Source organism: Oncorhynchus keta, chromosome 10, assembly GCF_023373465.1.
Source record: "Oncorhynchus keta strain PuntledgeMale-10-30-2019 chromosome 10, Oket_V2, whole genome shotgun sequence".
NCBI lineage: Eukaryota > Metazoa > Chordata > Actinopteri > Salmoniformes > Salmonidae > Oncorhynchus > Oncorhynchus keta.
This window is the reverse complement of record NC_068430.1, coordinates 27,338,418-27,360,166: the sequence shown is the minus strand read 5'-3', so window position 1 is coordinate 27,360,166 and position 21,749 is coordinate 27,338,418. Positions and strand designations below refer to the sequence as shown.

General features: G+C 44.4%; 1 protein-coding gene across 7 annotated transcripts in view; it reads left to right on the top strand.

Annotated features, from left to right (window-relative positions):
• LOC118388452 (polyhomeotic-like protein 2) overlaps positions 1–15,512 on the top strand; it is a 95,221-nt gene extending 79,709 nt beyond the window's left edge. For all 7 annotated transcript variants that reach the window (XM_035777555.2, XM_035777554.2, XM_035777549.2 and 4 more), the window contains exons 8-15: positions 4,844–5,199; positions 5,359–5,551; positions 8,885–9,090; positions 9,592–9,724; positions 9,855–9,975; positions 10,108–10,228; positions 10,331–10,634; positions 13,931–15,512. In XM_035777555.2, coding sequence (XP_035633448.1) covers positions 4,844–5,199; positions 5,359–5,551; positions 8,885–9,090; positions 9,592–9,724; positions 9,855–9,975; positions 10,108–10,228; positions 10,331–10,634; positions 13,931–14,085 — 1,589 coding nt within the window. In that variant the 3' untranslated portion in view covers positions 14,086–15,512. The remainder of the gene's footprint in view (positions 1–4,843; positions 5,200–5,358; positions 5,552–8,884; positions 9,091–9,591; positions 9,725–9,854; positions 9,976–10,107; positions 10,229–10,330; positions 10,635–13,930) is intronic.
• The last annotated feature ends 6,237 nt before the right edge of the window (positions 15,513–21,749 follow it).

The window sequence follows — 21,749 nt, the reverse complement described above, 5'->3', positions numbered from 1 at the left end:
GATGTCAAGATAAAGCTTATTCGTTACAGCAGAGACATTCAATCCCCCCCTGGATCGAGCTCCCTGTTGCCTAAATTGTTTTGTGCGTAAAAAAAAAGAAATAACGCCCCTTGTGTGCACTCCCGGTAATACCATATACCCCAGTATGGTACAGAAATAGTATGAAAATCTGGACACCGCCCAACACCTACTCTGTGCCACAGATGCATCTTTTTAGACCACTTATTGTGTGACTGAAAGTCAGCAGCTGGGTGGTTTTGTCACAGAGAATGGCTGTGTATATGCCAGCAGTTGAACAGATTAACTCTGACTATGTGTATGTGTGTGAGAGAGTGCGTGTGCTTGTGAGAGTGCGTGTGTGTTGTGCCGTACGCCAGACTGGATGGATTAGCTGAGCGTGCGACTGCACAACTGTGTCTTTGTCTCGCTTTGTTTAAGTAATGGATTCTGATGAAACTAAAGGAAGGATGAATCTAAAAACCTGGCTACATACACTTGTAAAAATTAACATGGGTTGCCATGGCAGTGGCCATGGGGAACAGACAGGTGTGCCCTGGAGATGTGAGAAATATTCTGTCAGTTCACAGTGGATGAGACAAGGGGGAGATGGGGTAGCAGCCGTGGTGCCTGCCTGGTGGACTGGGGTTTAGGGTTGGATAAGAAGCTTCAATTTATAGAGCTGGGTGACATGGACAAAAATCCATAGCCTGAATTGATGTGATAAATAGAACGATAAGTTTATAACATTAATGTGCACCACATTTGTTTTAAATTATCCTTTAAACTGCTATTACAAGTTTGATGGTTGGAGCCATTAATTGTCCCATTAACGATCACCCATATTAGCAAACTTCACATTTCTCTAGTATGGGCTACTTATTGGAATGAAGGATACCCCTGCGATAAGTCCCTGCTCTACCATCTTATTCTATATGCACTGGCATCAACTGGGTCATTCATTATATATATTGGTTCTTCAATGAACTCTAAGGTATCAGCATGCCTCAGTTTGGCTAGCCGCAGCCGGCTCGTCGAACCGAACGAGTGTGATCACATACCCCCTTAAAAAATCCTTTGCTTGAAAAATGAGGGGAAAAGTGTCAATAGTACTTTTTGTCCCTTTTGAGACACCGTAGCCAGTATACACTTCCTAAAAAATAGTCTGAACTAATCTATGATAACGCAAGAAATCTGTCATGAATTTACGTTTTTGCCGAGGAGATCTTAGTCCCACAATTTTACATCTAACTTAAGATGCTTGGTGCAGTATTTCTCAATTAAAAAATGTGCATGAAAACAAGTGGTCTCTTTGTTGAATGACAACAAAGACGATTGAAGAATCCCTACTGTTGACCAATCACCGACGACGGGGCTTAGACTTCGGCTCCGAATTTCGGCTTGCCTCCAGAAAGATGTGTGTGCCTCAACAGCCGAAGGGAAAAGACCAAAACGTCACAAAATGTTGTCGTAACATGCACAAACTTTTCCAAACTATTTCGGTTCTGAAGCATGCGGACGCCTTTATTCTGTTAGGCAACAGAATTTTGTAATTTTGAAGAAGGAAATACTTCAATGAAACACAACTCCAATCTACCACTCAATAATATTAGGCTACATAACAAATGTCTAAAGCAGTTTTACTTTCAACATGCTGTGAGAGAACACAGCATAGGAATAGGCCTAGTTTGTGTTGCCGTCTATTTTAGGACCGAGTAGTAATTGAGCCATCGGAGAGAAGAAGAGAGCAGATCTTGTGGGAGCAGCAGTGTGTCTGCTATTCCTACCACAGACAGGAGCTCGTTTTCCCTTGAATAGGGATTGGCTGGAAGCAGCTGTTCTGTTCATTGTGTACTTTAGTCTTTTCATCACCTCCTCCTTGGCAGACAAGTCTTCCCAGCACCCTACTACACCCACAGAACAGCACCGCATCAAACCCCACAAAGACTACCTTCCAGACTAACAGTCTAGTTCTATGCCCCTGCTAACTGCACTGTGGTTTTCATTTTTTTCAACAAACAAATCCGGCCCTGGTGTCAAGTCTTCTCTTCAGTTGTCTTTGTGATTTGAAGCATAGCTTTAAGTTGGTTTTTAGCTAAGCATCTGTTTATGTGTTTGGACTGAGTGTAGTACACCTGAAAGGATCTCCCCATTCTCTGTTAATTCACCAAGCCCTTGAGTGCTTCCATGTACCCATACATAGTATCTCCATTACTTACTCATTTTAACAAGCACTTAAAACACAATTAGTATAGATATGTTTGACATGTACACAGTTTATTACCTCACCCTGTTCATAAAAATGGTTTCGGTCCTACAGACAGTGAATCATGTGGCCGTGGTTTGCTATATAAAGTAGGCAGACAAGCATTGAGGCATTCAGTTACTGTTCAATTGAACGTAAGAATGGGGAAAACTGACCTAAGCGACTGAGCGTGGTATGATCTTCGGTGCTAGGCGCGCCGGTTACAGTATCTCAGAAAGGTCTGGCCTCCTGGGCTTTTCGAGCATGATGGTGTCTAGGGTTTCCCGAGAATAGTGCGACAAATTAAAAGAACATCCAATCAGCTGCAGTCCTGTGGGCGAAAACAGCTCGTCAAAGGAGAATGGCAAGAATTGTGCAAGCAAACAGGCAGGCCACAAACAGGCAAATTACAACAGCGGTGTGCAGAATGGCATCTCGGAGCGCACAACTCGTCGGTCCTTGTCACGGATGGGCTGTTGCAGCAGACGACCACACCTGTTTCCACTTCTATCAGCTAAAAACAAGAAGAAGCAACAGATCACTAACACTGGACAATTGAGGAGTGGAAAAACATTGCCTGGGCCGACGAATCCCAGTTCCTGTTGTGTCATGCTGATGGCAGTCAGGATTCGGCATAAGCAGCATAAGTCCATGGCCCCATCCTGCCTGGTGTCAACGGTGGTGGTGTAATGGTGTGGGGAATGTTTTCCTGGCACACGTTAGGTCTCTTGATACCAATTGAGCAACGCCACAGCATATCTGAACATTGTTGCTGACCAGGTGCATCCCTTCATGGCAACAGGTTGGTCCGACACGGTACTAGACAGGTGTACCTAATAAGCTGGCCAATGAGTAGTTTTTCTCAAGCTGTGTTAAGATGTGTATAAAGTGATTTACACTGATGTGTGGGTGAGGTTTCTAAACTAAAGCAGCAGCAGTCGATTGCAGAAACTCAGGGATTTTCCAAGATCTGCTGTTGAAACATTTCCTCTAGACATCCTGAAACAACACACAGGCATGGGGGAGTGGTAGTGTAGTGGGGCCATAGAGGGGGGTCCGGACTGAGTCATTCCACTCCTTAATCCCAAGGCCTTGAGGGAGAAAGGCATTTCAATGAATCCCCCTTTCTCTCCTTCCAAGACATTTCTCTGTTACTCATTAAAATGCTAGAAAAAGCTGTCAAGCAGGACTCTGAGTTCTGTTTCTTGTATCCGGTGAGCACCGGTTGGGAAATCCACTCATCTGTTCACACAAGGGCTAGCTAGGTCTATTTGCTGAATTGATAGTCATCATTATACAACCTCTGTTTTCTATTTATCCTTAATGAGGGCTGGGTGGTAGGTGCTATCATGTAATGTAACACTTTACTGTGTTATCATGTAATTGATAGTATCCGTCCAGGGCTTTTATCATAATACTTTCTGGAAGATGTCGGTCTTTACCCTGTACTTAGTGAAACCATAGCTAACCACATGCTGTGGTTTACATAGAGTTTTGCCGTGTGAAAATCAAACACTTTCCAGCAGATCCTGTGGTATAAATAACTAATGACATGCAATTCTGCCGGATGGAAACGTCTCTATTTTCACAGCAGGGTAGAGACTGTGGTTACAGAGAAACATTCAGACCAGATGGAGCCTATCCCACACAAAATATACAGATAAGAGGTGGGACACTTATATATTTAGCATCAATCCATAATCAAAAGAGATGCACAAAGGTTAATGTTAGACACCTTTAGTTTACTAAAATCATGAAGCTACTGTAAGACCATAAGGCTTACTCCTGAGACAAACGGCTTAACAGCTCCTAGGAGAGATGATGCATTACAACCCTTTCTCTATATTTCAGTAATGATGAGGGCCAGATCCAACCTCATTGTTTCCTAGGGAAAATTGCTTGGGAAACTGAAGGTTTGGGGGATTGATTCACAGATGACTACATACAGCATGTCATAGATTATTGGCTTCTTATTACCCTCTTACTTTCTTCCTGCATCTGTCTGGCCCGGGGTGGCAGGTAGCCTAGCAGTTAAGAGCGTTGAGCCTGTAACCGAAATGTCACTGGTTTGAATCCCCGAGCCGCCTAGGTGAAAAATGTCTATGTGCCCTTGGCAAGGCATTTAACCCTAATTGCTCCTTTAAATCGCTCTGGATAAGAGCGTCTGCTAAAAAATATATATTTTATTATATTGCCCTGTTGCTTTCCTCCTGAACATGTCTGGCCCGGGGCAACTCTGTTGGTGTGTAGGGCACTTTTCACTAAATGACAGTATTTGATTGGTTCTGGGAAGATATGGGTCCTGGTTGTAATTTTGTCAGCAAAAACCCTGTCAGGTGATGATAGACCCTTTGGAGACATTAGTGAGTAATGTCTGGTCAAAACCTTGACAACGGTTTAGGGCAAGGCAAGTCTGTCTTGTGCTCTTTGATGTTACATTTTGCCAACAGTAGGTGTACTACTGGCAAAGGAGAGTAAAGAAACAAAACATTATTCCACTCCTCAATTGTTTTTTGAGTTAGGTAGAGTCCATTTTCCTTTTGTGTACAGACTTAACTGTCAGATTTTTTTTTGTATCCTATTTCTCGATTTCTGTTCCAGCATACACCCAGATATACCCTTCCCACTCCCTGGTCCAGCAGCATAAGCAACAGCAGTTTGTGATCCAGCAGACCCATGCTTCCCAGAGGACCCAGGGACAGCTACTGCAGACTGCCTCCATCCAACCCCACCTGCAGACTCCCCCCCTGGTCCCCCAGTCCCCCAGCCAGGCAGGCCCTGTCCCTGTGCTGCCCAAGCCTGCCTCTCTCCACCAGCCCTCTACACCCAGCCAGCAGGCAACCATCTTCCACTCCACCATCAGCCCACATGCTCTCCACTCCAGCCTGAGCCAGACCAAAGCCCAGCCAGTGCAACTCACAGCCATCAACCTCCAGATACAACCAGCGCTCTCACAGGTGAGTACACAGCAGTAACAACAAGAAGTATGGAAATCACAATATACAATGAATCAGTAAACAAAATACTATATATCAGTAATTTCTAATCAATAGTCAAATATTGTGTTTCACTAAACTCTTTCTCCCTTCTCTCTCTATTTTATTACGGGCTCCCAGGCTTCCCGATTGGTCCAGGACAGTAAAGGACAGGAGAAGCCAAAGTCATTGGTGGTCAGGGAGCTCTGCCCAACTCCCAGTGTAGAGCAGCAGCCCACCCCATTTACCCCCTCTGCCCCGTCTCCACCACAAGCCACCAAGCCAGCAGAGCAGCCCAAGACTGACCCAGTTATGCCCATCAGCCAACCACAAGGTAACAGGACTTTTGGTTTTAATAAGTTAACAAGTTTTTATCACCCACTTTCTTAGTTATGTTGCCTAGAGGCAGGACTGTAACTAGGGGTCTATTGTTGTCATATCATATTTGCAACCAATTACAACCTTGGAGAACCAGACCAAAGATCAGTCGCTCTGCTATGTACTGCTCTCCAGGTGTGGAGGCAGATCTGTTGTCTTATTATTTATTGTAAGCTGTGCTCGTCGTTTTGAGTCAGGGTGAAGAATTTTGTCTGATTATCCCCAATGGGACCATTGAGGAGAAGTGAACAGTGTTCCAGTCAAGGAAAGTTAAATGATAGATGTGTCAAATTATCGTGGTCAGGAAAATGTGTGTATCTATCCATCTATCTTTCACTCAAATGGAAAATAATCTGTGTTTTATGATGGTAGTCTTACACTCGCACACTAAGGCCCATTCAAAATGCTGAACATGCAGATTATATTAAGAGCTTTCATTTTTATTGCTACTTTTCTTGTAAAAATGAAAAATGTAAACCCACAAGGCTCCTTTTTTATGCTTGGGTGTGAATGCATAGTTGAGGTGCTCCACTTGTTCAAAATAAACATACAGTTATCTTTGATGTCTAAAAATAGAGCGGTAGGCCTGCAAGACCACTGGCTGTCTGCTTGGAACAGATTGCAACACATTCAGAGCCTGCTGATTGGTTGAACATATCCCAAAGTTACAGAATAGCCAACTGCTCCTGGTTTTAATGGAGTCCATGGTATTTATTGTGCATCTTTCGACAGACATACCAGGAAATGTGCAGTATAGTATGTTGCCATATAAAGAGAAATGGTTTGCAAGAATTGTCTGAGACATTGGGCCACAGGACCTACATTTGTATAAAGTGGTTCCTGTATGCCAGTAGTTATTCAGATAGATTTGAGACCTGTGAATTTTCAGGGCTAAGATTATAGATGTGAGAAGAACCAGAAATGTATATGTCAACATAAGTGAAGTGTTTTTATTTTAATGTGTGGAAATTTAATAGTAAACTCAAGAAAATAAAAAAAGAAACGTCCTCTCACTGTCAACTGCGTTTTATTTTCAGCAAACTTAACACGTGTAAATATTTGTATGAACATAACCAAATTCAACAACTGAGACATATACTGAACAAGTTCCACAGACACGTGACTAACAGAAATGGAATAATGTGTCCCTGAACAAAGAGGGGGTCAAAATCAAAAGTAACAGTTAGTATCTGGTGTGGCCACCAGCGGCATTAAGTACTGCAGTGCATCTCCTCCTCATGGACTGCACCAGATTTCCCCGTTCTTGCTGTGAGATGTTACCCCACTCTTCCACCAAGGCTCCTGCAAGTTCCCAGAAATTTCTGGGGGGGAATGACCCCAGTTCTCACCCTCCGATCCAACAGGTCCCAGACATGCTCAATGGGATTGAGATCCGGGCTCTTCGCTGGCCATGGTGGAACACTGACATTCCTGTCTTGCAGGAAATTAAACACAGAACGAGCAGTATGGCTGGTGGCATTGTCATGCTGGAGGGTCATGTCAGGATGAGACTGCAGGAAGGGTACCACAAGTGGGAGGTGGATGTCTTCCCTGTAACATACTGCGTTGAGATTGCCTGCAATGACAACAAGCTCAGTCCAATGATGCTGTGACACACCTCCCCAGACCATGACGGACCCTCCACCATCGATCCCGCTCCAGAGTACAGGCCTCGGTGTAACGCTCATTTCTTCGACGATAAACGCGAATCCGACCATCACGCCTGGTGAGACAAAACCGCGACTCGTCAGTGAAGAGCACTTTTTGCCAGTCTGTCTGGTCCAGTGACGCTGGGTTTGTGCCCATAGGCGACATTGTTGCCAGTGATGTCTAGTGAGGACCTGCCTTACAACAGGCCTACAAGCCCTCAGTTCAGCCTCTCTCGACCTATTGTGGACAGTCTGAGCACTGATGGAGGGATTGTGCATTCCTGGTTTAACTCGGGTAGTTGTTGTTGCCATTCTGTACCTGTCCCGCAGGTGTGATGTTCCGATCCTGTGCAGGTGTTGTTACACGTGGTCTGCCACTACGAGGACGATCAGCTGTCCGTCCTGTCTCCCTGTAGCGCTGTCTTAGGCGTTTCACAGTACAGACATTGAAATGTATTGCCCTGGCCACATCTGCAGTCCTCAAGCATCCTTGCAGGATGCCTAAAGCCACCTTCACACAGATGAGCAGGGACCCTGGGCATCTTTCTTTTTGTGTTTTTTTTTTGAGTCAGTAGAAAGGCCTCTTCAGTGTACTAAGTTTTTATAACTGTGACCTTAATTGCCTATGTTAGTGTCTTAAGGACCATTCCACAGGTGTATGTTCATTAATTGTTTATGGTTCATTGAACAAGCAAGGGAAACAGTGTTTAACCCCTTTACAGTTAAGATCTGTGAAATGATTTGGATTTTTACAAATTATCTCTGAAAGACAGGGTCCTGAAAAGGGGTCGTTTCTTTTTTTTTTGCTGAGTATATATGAGCAGAGTACCTGTCTATGGAGAGAGAAAAAAAGGGCGGTACCTTATTCAAGTATTTCATTCTTCAGCTCTGCCTGCCTCTCACCATTCGAGCAGGGCTGGGTCGAGCGAGCGTCTCCGCTCTGTCTTGCCTGCTTTGTACAGTTGACTGGATTCTCGCTTTCAATGAGAGAGAGGCAGGCGACAGCGCGTTTTTGTATTGAATCGGATAAAAGCGCAAGTGAATCGGGCAGGAATACGTTTGGTGAGCGAGTTCTTGTTATTTCACTTTTGATATGGGACAGTTTAACTTTTGCAGTACTTTGAAAATGTTTATCATTGTTGCAAGTAGCTACCGAATCGTCTGCTGTTTTCATTCATAGCTAACTACTAACGTTACTCGTTTACCGTAGCCATACGTGTTTTTGCTTTGAAAATTGCAAACTAGTGGTCGACCCGTCAAAAATGAGCGATGCTTTGGACTCGAATTACTTTTGACAGCCGTTTGTTTTCTCTTTATATTTTGATATCGTGATCAATTTACATTAGTAACTATAATACGCGTCTAGTGAGTGGCATTACAAACGCTTGATATTCGAAGTGGACCCATTTGCACATGATTTGGCAGGTGGATGATAGATACAGTATATGATGCAAATTTGCTTGAGTACTTAAACGACTGTACAGCAGAGAACGTTAACTACATACTCTGAATAAATATTTTAGCATAATTAAAGTGAAATTAATCAAATTAATCTACTATAAAAAATTGTGTACACATTTTGGCCACATAATTGAAAATTATGCAATGTGTTAACTACTGCTTTGTTTTGTCATTGGCAGGAGTCCCTACTACCAAGAGGTTGAATGCTGCACCTGAGACACCACCCCCAGCCATGACATCAGGAAATGAGAACGAGGCACCCACTGTGACCGGCAGCACCCCCCAGAATGGAGAGAACAAGCCACCCCAGGCCATCGTCAAGCCCCAGGTCCTCACCCACGTCATTGAGGGCTTTGTCATCCAGGAGGGTGCTGAACCCTTCCCTGTAAGTGCCCTCTCCCATGGTACCCCTTAGCAGCTACCACCAGTAAGCAACATGTCACCATTTCGAGTGCATTCCCACAGGGGCATTTCCCTATTGGCAATAAAAACAAACCATACAACTGCACTTACCGTGCTAAGCAATGATAAAGGGCAATGCCTTTCTATTGGTTAACTTAGTAATGAATTCTAGTAGCCTACTGTAGTTCCAAAGCAGTGTATACAGAGATGTCTGTGAAAGAAGGTGCACAAATGTTAAGACCACCTTCCCAGTGTTATCATTCTGAGCAAAATGTTGATACACACACTTAAGTGACTCTGTTGGTGCCTGTTTTACTTATCGATTAAAGATGGCATCCTAGTGGATGTTTGTTGCTCAAGTCTTTTCTCAGGCTTTATTATAGCTTATGGACACTGCATGGTAAGTTTGCCATTGTAGTATTACTGTATTACTGTCATAGCTTGGAAAGAGTAGCATTCATGTGTCACCCTCTGTCTTAACCAGATTGAGCGGTTGCCTGTAATGATGGACAGCCCAAAGAAGCTGCATGAGCAGCTCTCCTCTGACCCAGACAAGACCCCTGTTAGTAACCCCACCAACACCACAGACTCTGAGACAGAGGAGCTGACCCCTCAAGGTAAGGGAGAGCATGGCTGGAGTGATTTAAAGGCATGTTATTTGACTATAAACCCCATAATGGACTTTCTAAATACTAACAATTCAGCTGTAAGAGATGTTGTTGTTTGACTATTTTGATTTGCACACAGAATTAAAAGACCAAGAGGATTCAGATGCCCCCAAACTGAGATGTGAATTCTGTGGCTGGGTGGACTTTGCCTACAAATTCAAGGGGTCAAAACGGTTCTGTTCCATGGTGTGCGCGAAAAGGTAAGTCACATTTGATGGGCCATTTTCTATGCTTTGACTGGGTTATATGCCTCAGGGTCAGAGCTTCTCAGTAGTGTTGTCTTGGGGATGGTAGTGGCCATAACAGCTATTATCGTTGTTGTGGTGGAATAGGTATAATGTTGGGTGCACTAAGCGGATAGGCCTCTTCCGTCCAGAGAGGAGCAAAGCATCCAACCGCTGGCGCAGAAGGTCACACAACAGCTGCCGCCAGAGTGTCGAACCTAAGAAGCAGGTAGGATCCTCTCCTACTTCTCCACTGACAGGACAGCTTTCCTGTGAATTAACATGCTCCCCTCAGTTACACCAGGGCTGACTCATGGGTTTTGTGTTACAGAAGCTTTCCCCTACACCTCAGCAGACTCAGGGAGGTTCAGTGTCCTCCCCGCTCCCCTCCCAACCCAGCCAGGAGGAGTCCAGCCCCTGCTCAGACATGTCCAGCTATGAGGAGCCTCCGTCACCCCTGTCAGGAGCCAGCTCAGGTCCCACAGCACCCCAGGCGTCACACCAGGCAGGGAGAGGCTCAGACCAAGAGGCCCCCCGAGGCAGAGAGCTGCCACTCCTCACTCAGCACTTCCTGCCCAACGACTCCACCAAGTGGAATGTAGAAGAAGTCTACGAGTTTATCCACTCCCTTCCAGGTCAGTCTCATACAAACACTACATGACCAAAAGTATTTGGACACCTGCTCGTTGAACATCATTCTAAAATCATGGGCATTAATATGGAGTTGTACCCCCCACACACACACACAGACTCCCCCTTTGATACTATAATAGCCTCTACTCTTCTGGGAAGGATTTCCACTAGATATTGGAACATTGCTTCGAGGACTAGTGAGCCACGAGCATTAATGGGGTTGGGCACTGATGTTGGGCAATTAGGCTTGGCTTGCAGTCAGCTTTCCAATTCATCCCAAAGGTGTTCGATGGGGTTGAGGTCAGGGCTCTGTGCAGGCCAGTCAAGTTCTTCCACACCTATCTCGACCAACCATTTCTGTATGGACTTTGCTTTGTGCACGGAGGCATTGTCATGCTGAAACAGGAAAGGGCATTCCCCGAACTGTTGCCACAAAGTTGAAGCACAGAATCATCTAGATTGTCATTGTATGCTGTAGTGTTTATTTCACTTCACTGGAACTAAGGGGCCTAGCCAGAATTATGAAAAACGGCCCTAAACCATTACTCCTCCTCCACCAAACTTTACAGTTGGCACTATGCATTGGGGCAGGTAACATTCTCCTGGCATCCGCCTAACCCAAATGGTGAAGCATGATTCTTCACTCCATAGAATGTGTTTCCACTGCTCCAGTCCAGTGGTTGCGAGCGTTACACTACTCCAGCCGACGCTTGGCATTGCGCATGGTGATCTTAGGCTTGTGTGCTGCTAATTTGTGTCTTGTGTGCGGTTGCTCGGCCATGGAAACCCATTTTATGAAACTCCCGATGAACAGTTCTTCTGCTGATGTTGCTTTGAAGCAGTTTGAAACTCTGTAGTGAGTGTTGCTACGTTCTGTGAGCTTATGTGGCTTACCACTTTGTGGTAGCCATCGTTGCTTAAAGACGTTTCTACTTTACAATATCAACACTTACAGTTGACCAATGCGGCTCTATCAGGGCAGAAATGTGATAAACTGACTTGTTGGAAAGGTGGCATCCTATAACTGTGCCACGTTGCAAGTCATTGATCTCTTCAGTAAGGCCGATTTGTGTATGGCAGTGGTTCTCAATCCTGGTCCTTGGGATCCAAAGGGGAGCACATTTTTGTTTTTGCCCTAGCACTACACACCTGACTCAAGACTCATCAAAAGCTGACTTTGATGACTATCATTTGAATCAGCTGTGTAGTGCTAAAAAAACAAAAATGTGCAGCCCTTTGGGTCCACAGGGCCGGGGTTGAGAACCAGTGGCCTATGGAGATTGCATGGCTGTGTACTCGATGTTATACACCTGTCAGCAATAGGTGTGGCTGAAATAGCCGAATCCACTAATTTGAAGGGGTGTCTACATATACACCCACACACAAAAGTGTGTATATACACTGCTCAAAAAAATAAAGGGAACACTTAAACAACACAATGTAACTCCAAGTAAATCACTTCTGTGAAATCAAGCTGTCCACTTAGGAAGCAACACTGATGGACAATAAAATTCACATGCTGTTGTGCAACTGGAATAGACAACAGGTGGAAATGATAGGCAATTAGCAAGACACCCCCAATAAAGGAGTGGTTCTGCAGGTGGTGACCACAGACCACTTCTCAGTTCCTATGCTTCCTGGCTGATGTTTTGGTCACTTTTGAATGCTGGCGGTGCTTTCACTCTAGTGATAGCATGAGACAGAGTCTACAACCCACACAAGTGGCTCAGGTAGTACAGCTCATCCAGGAGGGCACGTCAATGCGAGCTGTGGCAGGAAGGTTTGCTGTGTCTGTCAGCGTAGTGTCCAGAGCATGGAGGCGCTACCAGGAGACAAGCCAGTACATCAAGGGATGTGAAAGAGGGCAACAACCCAGCAGCAGGACCGCTACCTCCGCCTTTGTGCAAGGAGGAGCAGGAGGAGCACTGCCAGAGCACTGCAAAATGACCTCCAGCAGGTGGTGGGGGTTGTGCTTACAGCCCAACACCGTGCAGGACATTTGGCATTTGCCAGAGAACACCAAGATTGGCAAATTCGCCACTGGCGCCCTGTGCTCTTCACAGATGAAAGCAGGTTCACACTGAGCACATGTGACAGACGTGACAGAGTCTGGAGACACTGTGGAGAACGTTCTGCTGCCTGCAACATCCTCCAGCATGTCCGGTTTGGCGGTGGGTCAGTCATGGTGTGGGGTGGCATTTCTTTGGGGGGCCGCCCACCCTCCATGTGCTCGCCAGAGTTAGCCTGACTGCAATTAGGTACCGAGATGAGATCCTCAGACACCTTGTGAGACCATATGCTGGTGCGGTTGGCCCTGGGTTCCTCCTAATGCAAGACAATGCTAGACCTCATGTGGCTGGAGTGTGTCAGCAGTTCCTGCAAGAGGAAGGCATTGATGCTATGGACTGGCCCGCCCGTTCCCCAGACCTGAATCCAATTGAGCACATCTGGGACATCATGTCTCGCGCCATCCACCAACGTTGCACAAAAAGACTGTCCAGGACTTCACCTCATCAGGAGCATGCCCGGGCGTTGTAGGGAGGTCATGTCATACACACTACTGAGCCTCATTTTGACTTGTTTTAAGGACATTACATCAAAGTTGGATCAGCCTGTAGTGTGATTTTCCATTTGAATTTTGAGTGTGACTCCAAATCCAGACCTCTGTGGGTTGATACATTTGATTTCCATTTGATAATTTTTGTGATTTTTGTTGTCAGCACATTCAACTATGTAAAGAAAAAAGTATTTAATAAGAATATTTCATTCATTCAGATCTAGGATGTGTTTAGTGTTCCCTCTATTTTTTTTGAGCAGTGTATATTTGTGCATTTTGTTAGGCCTACACCATAACTACATTCTTCTGAAGGTATGTTGTAGTAGTGATAGTATGCTTATTTCTCCCCTAGGGATGAAAGAAGTTTATTCATTCATCTGTGGATTGTTTAAATGTAGACAGTGCTCATTAATTGTCTTTGAAATTAAATAGTCAAATTATTAGTCACATGCGCCAAATACAACAGGTGTAGACCTCAGGGGCTTGTAAATAAGCATTTCACTAACCAACAATGCAGTTTTAAAAAATATGAATAAGAAATAAAAGTAACAAGTAATTAAAGAGCAATATAAAATAACAATAACGAGACTCTATACCGGAGGGGTACCGGTACAGAGTCAATGTGTGGGGGCTCCAGTTTGAGGTAATATGTGCATGTAGGTAGAGTTATTAAAGTGACTGCATAGATAACACAGAGTAGCAGCATTATTTAACTGGTTCACTGTGGCTTTTTCTTCCTAGGCTGCCATGAGATAGCAGATGAGTTCCGCTCGCAGGAGATAGATGGACAGGCCATGCTCCTACTGAAAGAGGACCACCTTATGAGTGCCATGAATATTAAACTGGGACCTGCACTTAAGATCTACGCACACATCAACATGCTCAAAGACTCTTAGCCATGATGGGTCGATATAGTGCTGGTTTGTTGTATGTCTGTGTATGGTGTGCGTATGTCTGTGTATGGTGTGCGTATGTCTGTGTATGGTGTGCGTATGTCTGTGTATGGTGTGCGTATGTCTGTGTATGGTGTGCGTATGTCTGTGTATGGTGTGCGTATGTCTGCGTATGGTGTGCGTATGTCTGCGTATGGTGTGCGTATGTCTGCGTATGTCTGTGTATGGTGTGCGTATGTCTGTGTATGGTGTGCGTATGTCTGTGTATGGTGGGAAGGAGTCACACTCTGGGACAAGACAAAACATGTCGCCATCGCACTGATGACTACCTGACCTCTGCACTACCATCTTTCATCCCACCTTTGGATTGGCTACTTCACGGTATGTTTAGCCATGGCCTGCAAACAGACAACTGATCATCCCTTTGGCTGTCAAAAAGAACAGTTTACAGTAAATTTAATGGACTGACTGCCTTAATAATGGCACTAATAGTGCTAAAAGCACTGCAAGGATACATTTGAGTCTGTTTGAAAAGAGAAATGTGGGTATATCTGAAATACTTCCTGCTGAGATATAATTGTGAATTGAATTATCATTGACTGCATATGTAGTATGTTTCTTTTGGTGCTGATCTGATGTTATTTGACAGCCTTACATGTACTTTGTGTGTCCTGGGACAAATGAAAGCCGTCGCCAGTCTGAGTCTTATCCAACAGATGCTAAGCTCTATTTCGTAATGATCACCAACTATACACATACATACACGGCATGGCCTTTGACTTTGCTCAGAGCAGTTTACGCTATGCTTTGAAACATTGATTTTGGTTTGTGATATTGATTTTGGTTTCATGTACAAAATTGTTATTTCCCTGTACATTGTACTGGTTTAGAAGACACACAACCTTTTTTCAAAATGTGATTTACCAAGACATGCCATACCTTATTTATTACTGGGTCAGATTTCAGAGATCTTCTATGACAGTATGTGTTGACCCTACCCTAGTGGTGAAAAGACCACTAGGAACTCACTTTTGACATTCACCATCATACCTCTTACTCCACTAGCACTTCAAATTATTGGTTCTGTTCTCTTTAGTTTTAATTAATACAACCAAAATGACTTGATTGGGTCTGAAATTAATAAGTTGGGCTATTTTGCTCCTGAGAAAGACTTAAGTTCTGTATGAGTCTAAAGCTGCCTGTATTTTTGCTTTTAAGTTATCCATAATTGTTATGAAAATCAAGTATTTAGAAATATGCAAACATGTAAATATCATACCTTGAGGGAAGTGTCTTTTAGTGTTTTTATTTAAAAAATCTTGTTTACTTGTGCTTGTTATGTAATGAATGGTCTATTTGTTTTTAATGTTTTGTTTGAGAATACTCTGTCAAATGCCTGTATTTATCAAATAAATGATTTTGTTATGCAACATTTTTCAATGATAAATAATCTGAAACAAGTTATTTGTCTTTTTGTGTAAAAAGCTATGTTCTAGAGTTTGATATTATGGCAAGTTCAGTACAGTAGCAAGATCCTTTATGATTTGCAGTTCTTAACAGAACTCTGAAAGATCCTTCTTCCTTCCTGTATCTTAACTAATTTAAAGATAGGTGAGTGGATCAGAAAACAAGTCAGTATCTGGTGTGACCGCCATTTGCCTCATGCAGCGTGACATCTCCTTCGCATAGAGTTGATCAAGCTGTTTATTGTTGTGGCCTGTGGAATTTTGTCCCACCTCTCTTCAATGGCTGTACGAAGTTACTGAATATTGACAGGAACTGTTGTCTAGTTTATGGCTCCTGCCCATACCATAACCCCACCACCACCATTGGGCACTGTTGAGAGCAAACTGCTTGCCCACACGATGCCATACACCTGGTCTGCACGTGTGAGGCCGGTTGGGCTTACTGCCAAATAATCTAAAAGGAGTTTGCTTATGTTAAAGAAATTAACGTTCAATTCTCTGGCAACAGCTCTGGTGGACATTCCTGCAGTCATCATGTGGCCTTTTATTGTCCCTAGCACAAGGTCCACCTGTTTAATGATCATGCTGTTTAATCAGCTTCTTGATATGCCATACCTGTTTTGGTTAGTGATTGTCTTATTTCACTGTAGAGCCTCCAGCCCTGCTCTATATTCCTCAGCTAACCCTCTTGTCCCACCTCCCACACATAAGGTGACCTCCCCTGGTTTAATTAATGTCTGTAGAGACAATACCTATCTCATCGTCACTCAATGCCTAGGTTTACCTCAACTGTGTTCACATCCATACCTTTGTCTGTACATTATGCATTCAATCTATTCTATCGCTCCCAGAAACCTGCTCATTTTACACTCTGTTCCGAACGTATTAGACGACCAGTTCTTTATAGCCCTTAGCCGTACCCTTATACTACTCCTCCTCTGGTGGTGTAGAGGTTAATCCAGGCCCTGGATTGCCTTGCTCCACTCCCATTCCCCCAGGCCCTCTCATTTGTTGACTTCTGTAACCGTAAAGGCCTTGGTTTCATGCATGTTAACATTAGAAGCCTCCTCCCTATGTTTGTTTTATTCACTGCTTTAGCACACTCTGCCAACCCGGATGTCCTAGCTGTGTCTGAATCCTGGTTTAGGAAGGCCACCAGAAACCCTGAAATTTCCATTCTCAAATTAACTTTTTCTGACAAGATAGAACTGCTAAAGGGGGCAGAGTTGCAATCTACTGCTTGCTGTTTGGGGTTTTAGGCTGGGTTTCTGTACAGCACTTTGAGATATCAGTTGATGTTTTGATTTGAGATAGCCTGCAGAGTTCTGTCATACTATCCAGGTTTGTTCCCAAACAATTTGAGCTTCTACTTTTAAAAATCCACCTTTCCAGAAACAAGTCGCTCACCGTTGACGCTTGTTATAGACCACCTTCTGCCCCCAGCTGTGCCCTGGACACCATATGTGAATTGATCGCCCCCCCCATCTATCTTCCGAGCTTGTGCTGTTAGGTGACCTAAACTGGGACATGCTTAACCCCCCGGTCATCCTACAATCTAAACTTGATGCCCTCAATCTCACACAAATGATCAATGAACCTACCAGGTACAACCCCAAATCTGTAAACACAGGCACCCTCTTAGATATCATCCTAACCATCCTGCCCTCCAAATACACCTCTGCTGTCTTCAACCAGGATCTCAGCAATCACTGCCGCATTGCTTGCTTCCATAATGGGATTGCGGTTAAACGACCACCCCTCATCACTGTCAAATGCTCCCTAAAACACTTCAGCGAGTAGGCCTTTCCAATCGACCTGGCCCGGGTGTCCTGGAAGGACATTGACTTCATTCCTTCAGTAGAAGATGCCTGGTTATTCTTTAAAAGTGCTTTCCTCATAATCTTAAATAAGCATGCCCCATTCAGAAAATGTAGAAACAGGAACATACAGTGCCTTGTGAAAGTATTCGGCCCCCTTGAACTTTGCGAACTTTTGCCACATTTCAGGCTTCAAACATAAAGATATAAAACTGTATTTTTTTGTGAAGAATCAACAACAAGTGGGACACAATCATGAAGTGGAATGACATTTATTGGCTATTTCAAACTTTTTTAACAAATCAAAAACTGAAAAATTGGGCGTGCAAAATTATTCAGCCCCTTTACTTTCAGTGCAGCAAACTCTCTCCAGAAGTTCAGTGAGGATCTCTGAATGATCCAATGTTGACCTAAATGACTAATGATGATAAATACAATCCACCTGTGTGTAATCAAGTCTCCGTATAAATGCACCTGCACTGTGATAGTCTCAGAGGTCCGTTAAAAGCGCAGAGAGCATCATGAAGAACAAGGAACACACCAGGCAGGTCCGAGATACTGTTGTAAAGAAGTTTAAAGCCGGATTTGGATACAAAAAGATTTCCCAAGCTTTAAACATCCCAAGGAGCACTGTGCAAGCGATAATATTGAAATGGAAGGAGTATCAGACCACTGCAAATCTACCAAGACCTGGCCGTCCCTCTAAACTTTCAGCTCATACAAGGAGAAGACTGATCAGAGATGCAGCCAAGAGGCCCATGATCACTCTGGATGAACTGCAGAGATCTACAGCTGAGGTGGGACACTCTGTTCATAGGACAACAATCAGTCTTATATTGCACAAATCTGGCCTTTATGGAAGAGTGGCAAGAAGAAAGACATTTCTTAAAGATATCCATAAAAAAGAGTTGTTTAAAGTTTGCCACAAGCCACCTGGGAGACACACCAAACATGTGGAAGAAGGTGCTCTGGTCAGATGAAACCAAAATTGAACTTTTTGGCAACAATGCAAAACGTTATTTTTGGCGTAAAAGCAACACAGCTCATCACCCTGAACACACCATCCCCACTGTCAAACATGGTGGTGGCAGCATCATGGTTTGGGCCTGCTTTTCATCAGCAGGGACAGGGAAGATGGTTCAAATTGATGGGAAGATGGATGGAGCCAAATTACAGGACCATTCTGGGAGAACCTGATGGAGTCTGCAAAAGACCTGAGACTGGGACGGAGATTTGTCTTCCAACAAGACAATGATCCAAAACATAAAGCAAAATCTACAATGGAATGGTTCAAAAATAAACATATCCAGGTGTTAGAATGGCCAAGTCAAAGTCCAGACCTGAATCCAATCAAGAATCTGTGGAAAGAACTGAAAACTGCTTTTCACAAATGCTCCATCCAACCTCACTGAGCTCGAGCTGTTTTGCAAGGAGGAATGGGAAATAATGTCAGTCTCTCGATGTGCATAACTGATAGAGACATACCCCAAGCGACTTACAGCTGTAATCGCAGCAAAAGGTGACGCTACAAAGTATTAACTTAAGGGGGCTGAATAATTTTGCACGCCCAATTTTTCAGTTTTTGATTTGTTAAAAAAGTTTGAAATATCCAATAATGTCGTTCCACTTCATGATTGTGTCCCACTTGTTGTTGATTCTTCACAAAAAAATACAGTTTTATATCTTTATGTTTGAAGTCTGAAATGTGGCAAAAGGTCGCAAAGTTCAAGGGGGCCAAATACTTTCGCAAGGCACTGTATATAGCCCGTGGTTCACTCCAGACCTGACTGTCCTTGACCAGCACAAAAAACATCCTGTGATGTACGGCATTAGCATCAAATATCCCCCGCGAAATGCAACTTTTCAGGGAAGTTAGGAACCAATATACACAGGCAGTTAGGAAAGCAAAGGCTAGCTTTTTCAAACAGAAATTTGCATCCTGCAGCACAGACTCACAAACAAAAGTTCTGGGGCACTGTAAAGTCCATGGAGAATAAGAGCACCTCCTCCCAGCTGCCCACTGCACTGAGGCTAGGAAACACTGTCACCACCGTTAAATCCACAATAATTGAGAATTTCAAGAAGCATTTCTCTACGGCTGGCCTTGCTTTCCACCTGGCCACCCCTACCCTGGTCAACAGCCCTGCACCCCCCACAGCAACTTGCCCAAGCCTCCCCCATTTCTCCTTCACCCAAATCCAGATAGCTGATGTTCTGAAAGAGCTGTGAAATCTGGACCCCTACAAATCAGCTGGGCTAGACAATCTGAACCCTCTCTTTCTAAAATGATCAGCCGAAATTATTGCAACTCCTATTACTAGCCTGTTCCACCTCTCTTTCGTATTGTCTAAGATCCCCAAAGATTGGAAAGCTGCCGCGGTCATCCCCAAACTGCTACAGAACTATATCTATCCTACCCTTTCTAAGTTAACAAACAGATCACCAAACATTTAGAATCCCACCATACCTTCTCCGCTATGCAATCTGTTTTCCATGCTGGTCATGGTTGCCCGTCAGCCACGCTCAAGGTCCTAAACGATATCATAACCGCCATCGATAAGAGACAATACTGTGCAGCTGTATTCATCGACCTGGCCAAGGCTTTTCGACTCTGTCAATCATCACATTCTTATCGGCAGACTCGACAGCCTTGGTTTCTCAAATGACTGCCTTGCCTGGCTCACCAACTACTTCTCAGACAGAGTTCAGTTTGTCAAATCGGAGAGCCTGTCGTCCGGACATCTGGCAGTCTCTATGGGGGTGCCACAGGGTTCAATTCTCGGACCGACTCTTTTCTCTGTATATATCAATGATGTCACTCTTGCTGCTGGTGATACTCTGATCCACTTCTACGCAGACAACACCATTCTGTATACCTTTGGCCCTTCTTTGGACACTGTGTTACCTAATCTCCAGACGAGCTTCAATGCCATACAACTCTCCTTCCGTGGCCTCCAACTGCTCTTAAGTTGGTGGTTGAAGATATCCCTCTAGTGGTGTGGGGGCTGTGCTTTGGCAAAGTGGGTGGGGTTATATCCTTCCTGTTTGTCCCTGTCCGGGGGTGTCCTCGGATGGGGCCACAGTGTCTCCTGACCCCTCCTGTCTCAGCCTCCAGTATTTATGCTGCAGTAGTTTGTGTCGGGGGGCTAGGGTCAGTTTGTTATATCTGGAGTACTTCTCCTGTCCTATTCGGTGTCCTGTGTGAATCTAAGTGTGCATTCTCTAATTCTCTCCTTCTCTCTTTCTTTCTCTCTCTCTGAGGACCTGAGCCCTAGGACCATGCCCCAGGACTACCTGACATGATGACTCCTTGCTGTCCCCAGTCCACCTGGCCATGCTGCTGCTCCAGTTTCAACTGTTCTGCCTCATTATTATTTGACCATGCTGGTCATTTATGAACATTTGAACATCTTGGCCATGTTCTGTTATAATCTCCACCCGGCACAGCCAGAAGAGGACTGGCCACTCCACATAGCCTGGTTCCTCTCTTGGTTTCTTCCTAGGTTTTGGCCTTTCTAGGGAGGTTTTCCTAGCCACCGTGCTTCTACACCTGCATTGCTTGCTGTTTGGGGTTTTAGGCTGGGTTTCTGTACAGCACTTTGAGATATCAGCTGATGTACGAAGGGCTATATAAATACATTTGATTTGATCTTAAATGCAAGTAAAGCTAAATGCATGTTCTTCAAACGATCGGTGCCCGCACCTGCCTGCCCGTCCAGCATCACTACTCTGGACGGTTCTGAATATGTGGACAACTACATATACCTAGGTGTCTGGTTAGACTGTAAACTCTCCTTACAGGCTCACATTAGGCAACTCCAATTAAAAATTAAATCTAGAATTGGCTTCCTATTACGCAACAAAGCACCCTTCACTCATGCTGCCAAACATACCCTCGGAAAACTGATTATCCTGCCGATCCTTGACTTCGGCGATGTCATTTACAAAATAGCCTTCAACACTCTACTCAGCAAATTGGATGCCCCATATACTACCCACCACTGCGACCTGTATGCTCTCGTTGGCTGGCCTCGCTTCATATTTGTCGCCAAACCCACTGGCTCCAGGTCATCTATAAGTCTTTGCTAGGTAAAGCCCCGCCCTATACTTCAACGGTCACCCCAAAAGCCAATTCCTCTTTTGGCCGCCTTTCCTTCCAGTTCTCTGCTGCCAATGACTGGAACGAATTGCAAAAATCACTGAAGCTGGAGATCCATATCTTCCTCACTAACTTTAAGCACCAGCTGTCAGAGCAGCTCACAGATCATTGCACCTGTACATAGCCCATCTGTAAATAGCCCATCCAACTACCTCATCCCCATACTGTTATATATTTTTTGCTCCTTTGCACACTAGTATCTCTACTTGCACATTCATCTTCTGC